At 39.3% G+C, this 12404-nt stretch overlaps 1 protein-coding gene across 3 annotated transcripts in view; it reads right to left on the reverse strand.

Annotated features, from left to right (window-relative positions):
* Window positions 1–8961: 8961 nt before the first annotated feature.
* Window positions 8962–12404, reverse strand: part of Mael (maelstrom spermatogenic transposon silencer) — a 31837-nt gene continuing 28394 nt past the window's right edge. For all 3 annotated transcript variants that reach the window (XM_013521362.1, XM_013521361.1, XM_005398236.1), the window contains 2 exons: window positions 9639–9714; window positions 8962–9131 (listed from right to left, as the gene is read on the reverse strand). In XM_013521362.1, coding sequence (XP_013376816.1) covers window positions 9010–9131; window positions 9639–9714 — 198 coding nt within the window. In that variant the 3' untranslated portion in view covers window positions 8962–9009. The remainder of the gene's footprint in view (window positions 9132–9638; window positions 9715–12404) is intronic.

The following is a 12404-nucleotide window of genomic DNA, read 5'->3' on the forward strand; positions in this document are numbered from 1 at the left end:
TTTCTGTAAGTTTTGTTTCTTGTTCTTCAAATTATGTCTGCTCACTTTAGTTATTGCCTGCTCCTCTTTAAGAGTGTTTTATTTAAACACCTCACGCACAGCTGCTCTGCATGCTACATGTATAGCTCCGGTATTGCAGCCCTTGGGTGGTAAGTCTGGTATTTGCTGATGCTGCTCTCAGGATGGTCCACCTTCTTTTAGGTCTCACATACTTAATGAGCATACTGCTTGGTGTCAATCTGCAGGAATTTTGGTAACTAAATTGGGCAAACATTCCATAGGACAAGATAGTTGTCTGATAGTGTCACAGAGGTGTCACCAAGCCACAACTATTTTAGCCCGAGAGATTGAAGTTTCAGGCTCGGGCTCTTCTCTGTCATACCTCTCCTTCACAGAGGCAAGGACTGCAGTTTCAGAATGTTATTTTTAAGACACTTATTTGGAGGTATATCTTTACTGTAAAGATTCAGGTAGTAAGGTTTAACAGACATACAATCATAATTGCTTTATTGGGGCCCCATTCCAGGGAAACTTTTTACAATAAAAGATGACTAGCCAGCTCATATCAGAGGGTCACAGCCTGCCAATCTCATGATTTAGACAGTAGGTGTCAGCCTTTGCTAAACAGCACTTCTTGTCTTTGTTTTACTCAACTTCACTTTCTTATTTAAAAGCATCCTCCAGTACTTACACTCTGCGAAGAACCTGTAAATGCTGAGCTTTGGACGTTAGAAATATTCAATGTATGCTCCACACGGCATTTCAGCCTGTGCCACACACACAATGGTGGCCCCATAAGATGTATCACCTAGTGACACTACACCCATCTTTGTGTAAATGTACTCTATGATATGCACAGAAGAACAAAAATGCCCAAGGGTACACTTTCAGGATGTGTCTCTGACGTTCAGCAATGAATGACTGTATTTCACTCCCATGTTGGGCTGAATATATGGACACACCTCATTTTATTGTGTTCCACCTTACTGCATTTTTTATACAAATTAAAGGTTTGCAGCCTTATTATTTATTCTGTACTGAGCAAATTTACTGGCACCATTTTTCCAAAGGCAAAATTCTCAATGTCTATCTGTCACATTAATTCTTACAATGTTTCAAATATTGTCATTATTAATCTGTTATGGTGACTTGTACTTAGCCATCTTTGATATTACTACTCTGTTTTGCAGTATCATCAATCTTATATAGATGGCAAACAATAAATGTTATGTGTGGTCTGACTGCTCTATCAACTAACAGTTTCTCTTGCTCTTCTCAGGATTCCCTACTCCCAAAGACCCAGTAATATTGAAAACAGGCCAATAAATAACCCCACATAGTCCTTTTTTTGTACTGGGAATTGAGCCCAGGGCCTTCACACAGAGATATGGTAAATATATATATTTTTAAAATTTGTATTACAGTGAAAGACACACTGTCATTAATCCCCCTCAAAATACCCCTCTCACCCACACACACATTTATTCCACTGTCCTTCCCATTTTCTGAAGCAGTTCTGGAAATCCTCTTTTGTGTCTTCAGCTGCACTATTGTGCCTATCTTGATGTCCTGAATCAAAACATTTACCCTTTGTGGTAATTTTGACTTTGGAAGAGCCAGAAGTCAAAAGTGCTAGATCCAGTGAACAATGTGGATTGAGGACACCCCATAAGGTTTTCATGAGCATGTATTTCTGTTGGATGGCACTCAGCAGCAGCCTTCACTGTGCCCTTCATAAAGACACTCGTGAAAGACGACTTCCAGAACTGCTGTAGAAAATGGCAAGAATGATGAGGTGCATTCAAAGCAAACAGGAATATTCTGAAGGAGATTCATGGCAATGTGTCTTTTACCGTAATTTTAAAATTTAAACATTCACCATGTATTTTCACATCCTCAGCCCATTTCCTTTTCAAAATTTTTGAGACAGGGTCTTGCTAAGTTGCCCAGGCTGGACAACTATCCTCCTGCCTCAGTTTCCCAGAGGGCTGTTTTCAGAGGCATGCGCCATCATGCCCAGGCTTTCAATTTCAGTCAAAAGCTAGATATGATTAAGTGAGGAAGGCATGTCAAAAGCCAAGACAGGATAAAGCTAGGCCTGCTGCACCCAACAGTTAAGCTTGTAGATGCGAAGTTTTGAAATAAAAGAATCACTCCAGTAAATATACAAATGGTAAGAAAGCAAAAGAGCCTTACTGCTGATGTGGATAACATTTTAGGAGTCTGGACAGAGCAAACTAACCACAACATTCCCTTAAGCCAAACATAATCCACAGGAAGGCCCTAATTCCCTTCAATTCTATGAAGGATAAGAGAGGTGAGGAAGTTTCAAAAGGAAAGTATGACGCCAGCAGAGGTTAGTTCATGAACTTTGAGGTAAGAAGTCTCTGCATCACATAAAACTGCAAGACAAAGTGGCAAAGGCTGATATAAAAGCTGCACCAAGTTATGTAGGAGACCTACGTACACTAAACAAATTTGTAATGTAGATAATAGTCACAGATAAGATGCCACCTCGGACTTCTGAACTGCACAGTGAAACCCTATCTCAAAGAGGCAAAAAAAAGAAAAAAAAAAAGAAGAATATCAACATTAATGGAAGTCTGGAAGTCTATTCGAAGTCTCATGGGTGACTGGGAGGAAGCAACTGCCGATGTGGTGTAAACAGCAAATGAATTAAAAGTGGAGCCTAAGTGTGTGACTGAATTGCTGTAATTTCATGATAAAAATTTTAACAGATGGTAAAAATTTGACAGATACTTCTTATGAACAACAAAGTGGTTTCTTGAGATGGAATCTATTGGCGAAGATGTTAGAAACTGATTGAGTGACAAAAAGCAGTGGTAGGATTTGAAAGGACCAACTCCAATTTTCAAAGCTACTGTGAGTATGAAGTTTTTTATCTAAACTGTCTTCCAACGTTATTGAAGGCCTGGTGCCACATACAGGAGTGTTCAAAGGTAGGGCCTTTGCTCCAGAGGTGACTGGATCACAAGGGCTCTTGCATTAATCCATTCATGGATTCATAACTTAATGGGCTACTGGGAGGTGGTAGATACTTTAGCAAGAGGAACTTAGTTGAAGGAAGGCCACTGGAGACGTGCCCTTGAAGAGTGTACTTTGTCCCGAGTCCCGTCATTTCTCTTGCTGCTTCCTGACTGCCATGAGATAAGCAGCTCTGCTCTATACCACATGCTCCCCACCATCACACATCCTGCTTGACCACAGGCCCAGCAACAAGGGAGCCATGGCTGTGCGCTGAAACCAGGAGTCAAGATAAACCTCTCCTGCTTTGCTTTTCTCAGGTATTTGTCAAAGTGGTGGAAAAGTAACACTGTGGGTGACATGGTTGCCAAGTAACATCTCATGCTATAGAGAAATCTGTCATGAAAGCAAGAGCCAACTGCTGTGGCAAATTCGTCATCTTAAGAAATCCCCCCAGCAACCTCAACCTTCAGCAGTAAGCACCCTGATGAGTGAGCAGCCATCAGCAAGGAGGCAAGACCTTCCACCAGAGAAAAACACAGCACTCTGAAGGCTCAGATGACCATAGGCAGTTGTTAGCAACACAGCTTTCTTAAATTAAGATTACATACATATTAGACAATATGCAATTGCACATTTAGTAGACTATGGCACAGTGTAAGCGCATTTACATGGACTGAGGAGCAAGTTCGTTATTTTATTGTGATACTAACTTTATTGTGGTGGCCTGAAACCAAACATGCAATATCTCTGAGTTTGCCTGTAACATGTCAGATTCCTTAAACACTTTGAAGCTGTTATGCATCATCCGCTCTCCACGAGTACTACTGACAAGATGCCTGAGGACAATCTATCAGTTGTATTTTGTAGTTCAGTTCTGCCTGTCACTAATAAATTCAAGAACCTTAAGATCTAGGGGCTGGGGATTTAGCTCAGCGGCAAAGCGCCTGCCTGGCAAGCGCAAGGTCGTGGGTTCGGTTCCCGGTACCGGAGAAAAACCAAAAAAAGAAAAAAAAAAAAAAGAACCTTAAGATCTACTTTAATATGATAAAGCTACAGACATCAGGTCTTTGGTACAGTTTTTCTTTTATGTCATTTGCTCCCCCAGTAGGTCTTTTCTACTAGCAATTCTTCAATTTCCAATTTACTTTGTTTTCCAGTGTGGCCTGCATTGTTATTCATACTGTACTTATTTTCAGTTATTCTGGGGGAGGTGAGGTAAGAAAGTGCTTAGAAGACTGTCTTGAACCCTGTTTTGGCCACGGATATAGCTCAGCAGCACAAATGCCTATCTGGCAAGTGCAAGGTCCTGAATTCAATTCCCAGTACAAACAAACTAACAAACAAACAAAAAACCCTGTTTCCTAGCTTTTTAAAAATCAGCAGAAAAGGACACTTGGCATGGGATATCTTTGTTTTTCATCCCTCCTTCACAAGCACATCAGGTTTTAATCACAAAAACTTAAAATCCCTCAAATGCACCCCTTATTTCAAATACATAAGCCTTAAAAAATTGCTGTTCTTTAAAGTCACTCCCTCACTTTGTCTATTTTGAAAATTTCTCTTTGTAGCTCCAACATCTCTTCCTACAGAAACATACCAAATTGCCCTTATAGTCTGCTCTATCCACAAAACGAATTATTACCTTTGTCCTACTACTTTACCTTACGTATACTTAACAGCACCATTTTTGAGACATAATTCGCATAACACTTACCTTTTTAGTACTTTGTACCATTAAGTACGTAATTTAGTGGTTTTCAGAAGTCACAGGGTTTTAAAACCATCACCAGTAATTCCCAAATATTGCTGCCATACCCAAAAGAAGCTGTACAAGCAGTCACCCCGTCACTCCCTCCCCTCAGCCACTGGCAACCACTCACTGTCTTTCCTGGAAGTTCCACTTATACATGTAATCATACAGTATGTGGTCTTTTGTGCCCAGCTCGCTTTATCCAGCTGAATGCTTTTAAGTGCATCTATGTATCAGCACCCTTTATGGCTGAGACTACTCCACTGAATTAAATATACCACATTTTGTTTACCTACCAGCTGATGGGACACTTGGGTTGCTTCCATTTTGGAACAATTGTGAAGAATTATCTATCAGTAAATGGTGAGTATTTTCCCCAACTCTGTGGGTGTCTTTTCACTTTGATAAAGTCTTTCATTGCACTAAAAAGATACTTTTAGGTTTATTTTTTAAAAATAAATTAAATTACCGTGTGGTGGTTAGTTGACTAATTGTCGACTTAAGTGGGGCACACCCATCTGAACTGAGTCGGAATGGTTCTGCATGTGCAAGACCCACCTAAGGAGACCTGTTGTTGGAATGGTACAAAAAGAAAATGGGAGGGAAGGATTTTGGGTGATTTGCCTTAGAAGACTCCCTCTGGCTGCTTCTCTTTGGGGGGCTTCAGTCTTAGGCTGAGCTCCAGCATTCACCTTTGCCAAGGATGGCTGCTGATCTCTTTGGAGGAACTTTAGTCTTTGCCTTTGCCTACAGCATCATGTCTTGCCTTTAGGTGCAGATCCTTCAGCTTCCAGCACAAGCCTTTGGGCCTGCCAGCACAGAGTCTCTAGCCTCCAGCACTGGTCCTTAGCACAGACTCTTTAGTCTTCCAGTGCAGATTTCTCGGCATCCTGATACGGACTTGCACAAGACAATGCCATGAGCTCCAGGCCTTTGGCTGGATTCTTTGTATCTCTAGCTCAAGGACAAAGCTCTTGCACTCTTCTAAGTCTGACTCTGGGTAGATATTGTCAGCTAATCTTATAAATTTCTGTGGCCTGCATTAAATCTGTTTCTTTTGCAACTACTAGCTACAACATCCACTATCTATTTTGTTCTTTGGTTGTTTATGTTTTTGGTGTATTAAGTAACTGTCTTAGCTACCTTCTCATCCCCGAGACACAATATCCAATACCAACAACATAAAGGAAGAGATTTATTTGAGCTCACATGGAACAGCTCCAAGATGGCACAGAACGGCAGACTGGCATAGGAGAGGAAAGCTGCTCGAATCATGGTAGCCAGGAAGCAGTAAGCAAAGGAAGAGCTGGGAAGAGAGAGAAACTCTTCCAGCTCATGCCTCCAGTGATGCCCTCTTTGATCAGACCCACCTCCTAACAGCACATTCACTTAAAAACCCTGCCTCTGAGCACACGATGCTTTGGGGAACATTCTCAATCTAAATAGTAACAGACTGCAGCCTCATCTAAGAACATGAGGATTTACACTTAAATTTTTTTTCTAAGAGTGTTATAGTTTTACATCTTACGTTTAGGTCTTTGATCCGTTTGACTTAAATTTTATGTATAGTGTGATGCAGGGAACTGTCTTAATTCACTTGTGCTATAATAACGTAGTATCTGAGACTGAATAATTATGCAAAACAGAAACCTCTCTCTTACAGTTCTGGGGATTATGATGTCCAAGATCAAGGTATTGGCAGGACTGCTCTCTGCCTCCAAAGGAGAAGAATGCTGTGTTTTCATGTGGTGAAACAGACAGAAGGGCAAGAGAGCACTCTCTTCAGCTTTGAGCTCTTTTAGAAAAGGTGTTAATCCCATTAAAGATGGCAATGCCCTAAAGACTTCATAACCTCCCCAAGCCACACCTCTTAATACAACCATTGCATTTGGAGTTCAGTTTCAACATGAATTGGAAAGGAACCATAGTTTAAACCATACTAAGTCCAGCCATTTTTATGGGGCCACCCAGTTGTTCCAGCACCATTTATGGAAAAGACTAGTCTTTCCCTCACTGAATGGGGGAATCCTTGTAGAAAATCAATATATGGGTTTATTTCTGGATTCTTGATTCTATTCTAAGGATCTCTATATGTCTCTCTTCATGTTTAAAACCACTTTAAATAATGCACACAATTATTTATCTCTGTTAAACTGTAAGTTCCTCAAGGTCAGAAGCCCTATCTTTATTCACTTTAGTGTTTTTTAAAACAGTATTTAACAGATTCTCAAAAATATTCACTGAAGAAATAAAACTAACCACTAACTTTACCTTTTTGGAGAGGAGTGGGAATGGAGTCCATAGGAAAGTTAGCCTCTTTTCCCTTTACATTACAAAGCTGCTCTGAAACTCTGGTATCCTTTGAAACTATTAGAATAAATAGTTACTTCAAACAGTAACTATTTATTCTAACATTTACTGAACAGCCTCTCATATAGTAACATGTGCACTTTGAAGCTGAGGTATAAGTCATAAATCCAAATGTCTATAACTAAAAGCAGTAATATAGTATTGTCTTAGCACACTCCCTGGATTTGATTTTAGCCACTGTATGATTGATCTAGAAGGACCAGAAATCACTATCAACCAGGTAACCTATGAGTGTCCCAATAAATCATTTAGTCTTCTTGAAGGACAATTTGACTTCCGTTTGCCATGGTAGAAATGTACAAAGATAGTACCCCAATCAGAGCAGATGAACCTGATGTCAAAAATACAAAGAAAATCCAGGTATAGTGGCACATATTTATAATCTCAGCTACTCAGGAGACTGAGGGAGCAGGATCACAAGTTCAAAAGTACAGTCTGGATAACTTAGTCCTGCCTCAAGACAAAAAATAATTTTAAAAGACCCAAAGGGCTAGGTATATAGCTCAGTGTGAAGATTGTAAGTTCAATCCATTGTATTAATTACATGGTTTGGGAATTTTTATTATCTCTGGAGTGAAAGACCAGCTTTTCTCTTACAATAAATCCTTAGATAAATTTATAGTCTATCAATTTTTTTGTTTGAAGATCTGGTATTGGAAATAGACCAAAGGGAGCCAGAAGACACTGTAGTGTGTTACAAAATGGTCTTTGGATTCAGAAATATCTGGCTGAAAATAACAATTCCTTCACTCATTAGCTAAATGACCTAAATTCTTTTTTTCCTTGTCTATAAAATGGAGGTGTCTCCTCCTTCAGAGTGATAAGGATTTCACAAAATTTTATAGGAAGGAAGAGGGAAGAAAGGAAGGGAGGGAGGGAAAGGAGACAGAGGGGGAGGCAGGAGGAGAGATTTATTTTGGCTCATATTTTTAGTCCACAGCTGGCAAGCTTTAAGGACAGGAAGGCATGGTGGAAAGGACTTGCACAGGAAAGCTGCTCAAGTCATGGCAGCCAGGACACAGAGAGAGGGGAGGAGCTGAGAGGCAGCTAACAGTCTTCTAGGACACGCTCCCAGTGACCACTCTAAGCAGGCCTCACCTCCTGGAAAGCAACTTAGCCGCAGCACTGTCTTGAAACCTGTTTTGGGCCAGGGATATAGCTCAGCGGCACAAATGCCTACCTTAACTACCTTAACTATCTACAAATGCCTACCATAACTCAACCACCTTCCAAAAGCCCCATCTACGAGCAACACGAGGCTCTTAGGGAGCATCTAGATAGAAAGTACAACTAGGAAAAGCATGTACATTAAGGCAGACCTTTCCCTTCAAAGTTACATGACTGACAAGAAATGATTATAATCAGAGGGACCAAGGTCTCACATCAGACAGACCTGAATTTGTACACTCTCTGTCACTGACAATGTGTGGTCTTGGCTTGTGGTTTCAAATAAAAATCTGTTTTCCTTCTCTTGGGTTGTGTCTGATCCTAGTACCCTAGTTAAGAGCAGTGAGCCAGGTGAGATCAGTCACAGAGTGAATACCTGGCTCAGTATGACATCTGCTTGGTATAGGTAAAAAGTTTTGTGGTCCCATGGACCTGGAATTTAGTCACTAACTAGTCATGTGATCTGGGATAAATTGCATCATCTTTCCTCCTTTTGGCATCTTATCTGTCAAATGACTTCTTTTGCCAAAGTAAGCTTATTTCAAATGTCTCTTTAAGTACCAAAAATTTAATTTTGTTGAAGGCTAATTTTCTTAGTTATATGCAATACAAATAACCTGTAGGTCTTTAGTATAAGGTCCCTGTTTCACAATGGAAATAAATGGGCTCATATTATTTTACAACCATTGACAGCAGATACTCAATACCTTTATTGTAGGGTAAGGAATTATCAATTATTTGGAGAATTTGTGAATACTGCTGGAGGAATTGGAGAGGCTCTCTAGTAAACGGGTTATCCCTCTTCCTCGAACACGGCTGTTTTGGCCTGGAATTTTCACCCCAGGTGGGTAATCACCTAGGGTATTGAAAATATAATGAAAGTAATATGTAATTTTGCAACATTATTATAAAGAGATGCCTCAGTTAACTGACTTTTATCCTACCATAGGCCTCTCATTAAGGCATAATTTAAAGGATCATAAATACAGAGATTTTTAAGAAAGGCAAAAGCTGAACAAAATTTTTTGTTTTTAGGGTAGGAAATCCTAATTGAAGTTCTTCAGAAACCACTTGAAATTTGATGTCACTAGCATTTCTCATCTCCTAAAAGGTATCACCGCATCAAAGCTATAAAACTATAGCTACAAGAAGACATTCTTCTAAGTGTCTTCAACAAAAGTCTAAGAAAGTAAGTTATATTCAAAGTGACATGAAAACATATACACCCAAATAACACGCCCAATTCAGTAAGTTTCTGAACCTAATATAGAAATATATGTTTAAGCACCATACTCTGGGATTTCAGTAAGTTTTAAGGGCCCAAGTTCTGCAAAGAGTATTCTATAAAATTTAAGATACTTACCAGGGGATGTGTTTGATCTTTGTTCCTGATTAGAACAGCTGAAATGAGGGGACCCCGGATTCTCAACCCTTTGATTCTGTAAAGCAACAGAAAAACACCAGGGGAAAAATATTTCTTATTAGTTACTAGATCGTCTAAATCAACCTCAAATTACTTTTTTCAAAATGCAAACACATACCCAAATACTTTTCAAATGTCTGATCTTCTTTTGCTGCAAATGGGATGAGAGAATCAGGAGAGAGTCTGACTTTTTTAGAAGATGAGATTATCGCATGTTTGCTAACAAGAATGTTTCAGAACAGGGGGAAAACATAATGATTTAAGAAATTTAAGTCATAAATAGGAAAATGGATATACTCTCAGACCAAAATGTTAAAGTGAAATCAATCAAACATATAGCTTAAATATCACATAGTTTCTTATAAGTGAAACAAAGTATAAATAAAAGAACAAAATAAAAGAAAGATCGTATTAGACGGAGACAGAGCTTTCTCAAGTGGGAAGGGAACTGAGAGATGGGTGAACATGGGGAGAGAAAGAGGAAGTAAAAAGAATTAAGATGTGTTAAGTACATGTATCAACTTCCCACAATGAGTGTGATCATTATGTATTATAAACATACTAGTAAAAATTTTAAAATTAAAAAATAGTACGAAAAATTCCTACAGTAATGTCCTCAATTAATAAGACAATGAGATCTAATATATAGAGTGGTTTTAAATAGAAATACGGATAATTCATTCAGTAAAACAAGAGTAAAAACAGAGGACAGATATGATAGATGCAGGCAAGTTAGGCAGGAATACAAGAACAATCTTTCCTGGCTGATTCTGTTTTCTCAGAGAAGTACAAGGCATTAGTATTAGTGGAAGCAGTTAAGAAAAAAGGTAATGGAAACTGAAGGGAAAAATGGAAGAAATAACTGTATGGGAATGACAAATTAAGACATTCATGACAGGGCCTAATTTGTCTATCTTGCTGCCAGGCTGCTTGAATCCGCGGTGGTACACACACGACTGTCCCATTGGGCAGAATGGGACAGTCATTCATGTACCCCTGGTGGTTCAAGGTAGTGGGAATGTGTTAAGCAGACTAGAAACATAAATAACTACCAGGGAACATCAATGGTCCACTTACGTTAGTTGTGATAAAAATTCAGTAAAACTAGTTAGCATGGTGGTACCTTTCCAGTCTCACTTAGCTTCACAGGTATAGGAGCTGAATCGCTGAAGAGTTAGATTTAATCAGAGTTAGTTTCCAAGTGTGAGAAGGAAAAAGGGCCAATGGAGTTGACAATGAGTACAGCACAATAGCAATGACAGACTAAGCAATCTAAGTTGGGAAGGATAGAGATGAGGGAGGAGATGGGATAGGGGTGGTGAAAAAAACAACCGAAGGCTGCATCTTTGGACCCTATCAAGGTGTAAAACAGTGAGACATAAACTGCAGGTTCCAGAAGAGGTCAAAAAAGTATTGGCAGTGGAGTACTAAGGAACATGGTGGTGGATGAGAGAAAGGAGAAAAAAAAGAAGGAAGGGAAATTGCATGTACGTATATACAAGGATAGCTGGGATAATTGTACTGCTGATGTCTATTGGTTTATTGAAAGGAACAGTTAATGCTTAAATTTTTTTTCTTGACCAATTTTGCATGCTTATATCTGGTAATCGGAACAACTAATTTAAAGACAACAATGTGCAATATAACAACCATTGTTGAATTCCTACCATCTTGTTTAGTGAAGCTCTGTATCATTTCTAATTTTCTTAAATTACTTTTTATTCTTTTCAATTGTTTGATCACTCTTGCATTCTTACAGCTGGTAATCTCAGCAACTTCACTGAAGATAACAATATGTAATGTAATAACCATTGTTAATTGCTACCATCTTGTTTTGAAATCCTACATCGTTTTCATTTTGTTTTGTTCTTGTCTTTGTTGTTATTTTTTGTTTGTTTTCTCTTCAAAATAAAACACACACACACAAAAGGAACATGGTGGTAATGATAAAGAAGGACATCTGAAACTGCAACTATGGAGAAAGTACCACTGGGGTCTAGGACATAACCACAGAGTGGGAACTTTTCTATGGTGGAAGACACCCGAAGAGGGAAGTCAAGGAACTGAAAGTCATCCAAAGAGTCATCTATGGGGAAAATTAAAGCACTCTGAGGGGAAAACTGTTCTCCAAGGTCAGTGCAGTTCATAAGGACGACAAATTTATGTGTCTACTGACTCCTAAGAGCAGTTATAAGATACAACAGCCTGGATGGTATGAGATTCAAAGACTGAGAATTTTAGGGAGAAGAAAAAGTCTGGAAGCCAAAATGAAGGACAACTACTTCAAATATAGGTCTATGACAAATGAGGAAGAATAAGATGTCACCATTTGGAAGGGCAAACAGAAAAGTAGTATTCTTAGAAAACAGCCAAGGTTCAGTGATATTATGGTTTGTGTCTGGACGTTTCCCCAAAGCCTCATGCAGCCATGGGTGGGCTTCTAGAGTTTATGATTGATCCATGGTCCAACGCTGCAATTATGGGAATGAATGCTACACCCACCCTGGGGTGGGTAGTTTGCACACAATATAAGGGAGGGAAAGAGGCTGCTTGCTCCTCTTCCCTTTTGGTCTTGCTGCTTTTGCTGTTTTCCACCACCATGAACTACTGCCTCTGCCATGAGCCACTATGCCTTGGAGCCTGCCAAGTATGGACTAAAACCTCCACAAATTGAAGCTAAATAAACCTTTCTTTCCTTAATTTTAG

The sequence above is a fragment of the Chinchilla lanigera genome, unplaced genomic scaffold (assembly GCF_000276665.1).
Source record: "Chinchilla lanigera isolate Chin_1 unplaced genomic scaffold, ChiLan1.0 scaffold00061, whole genome shotgun sequence".
Taxonomy (NCBI): Eukaryota; Metazoa; Chordata; class Mammalia; order Rodentia; family Chinchillidae; genus Chinchilla; species Chinchilla lanigera.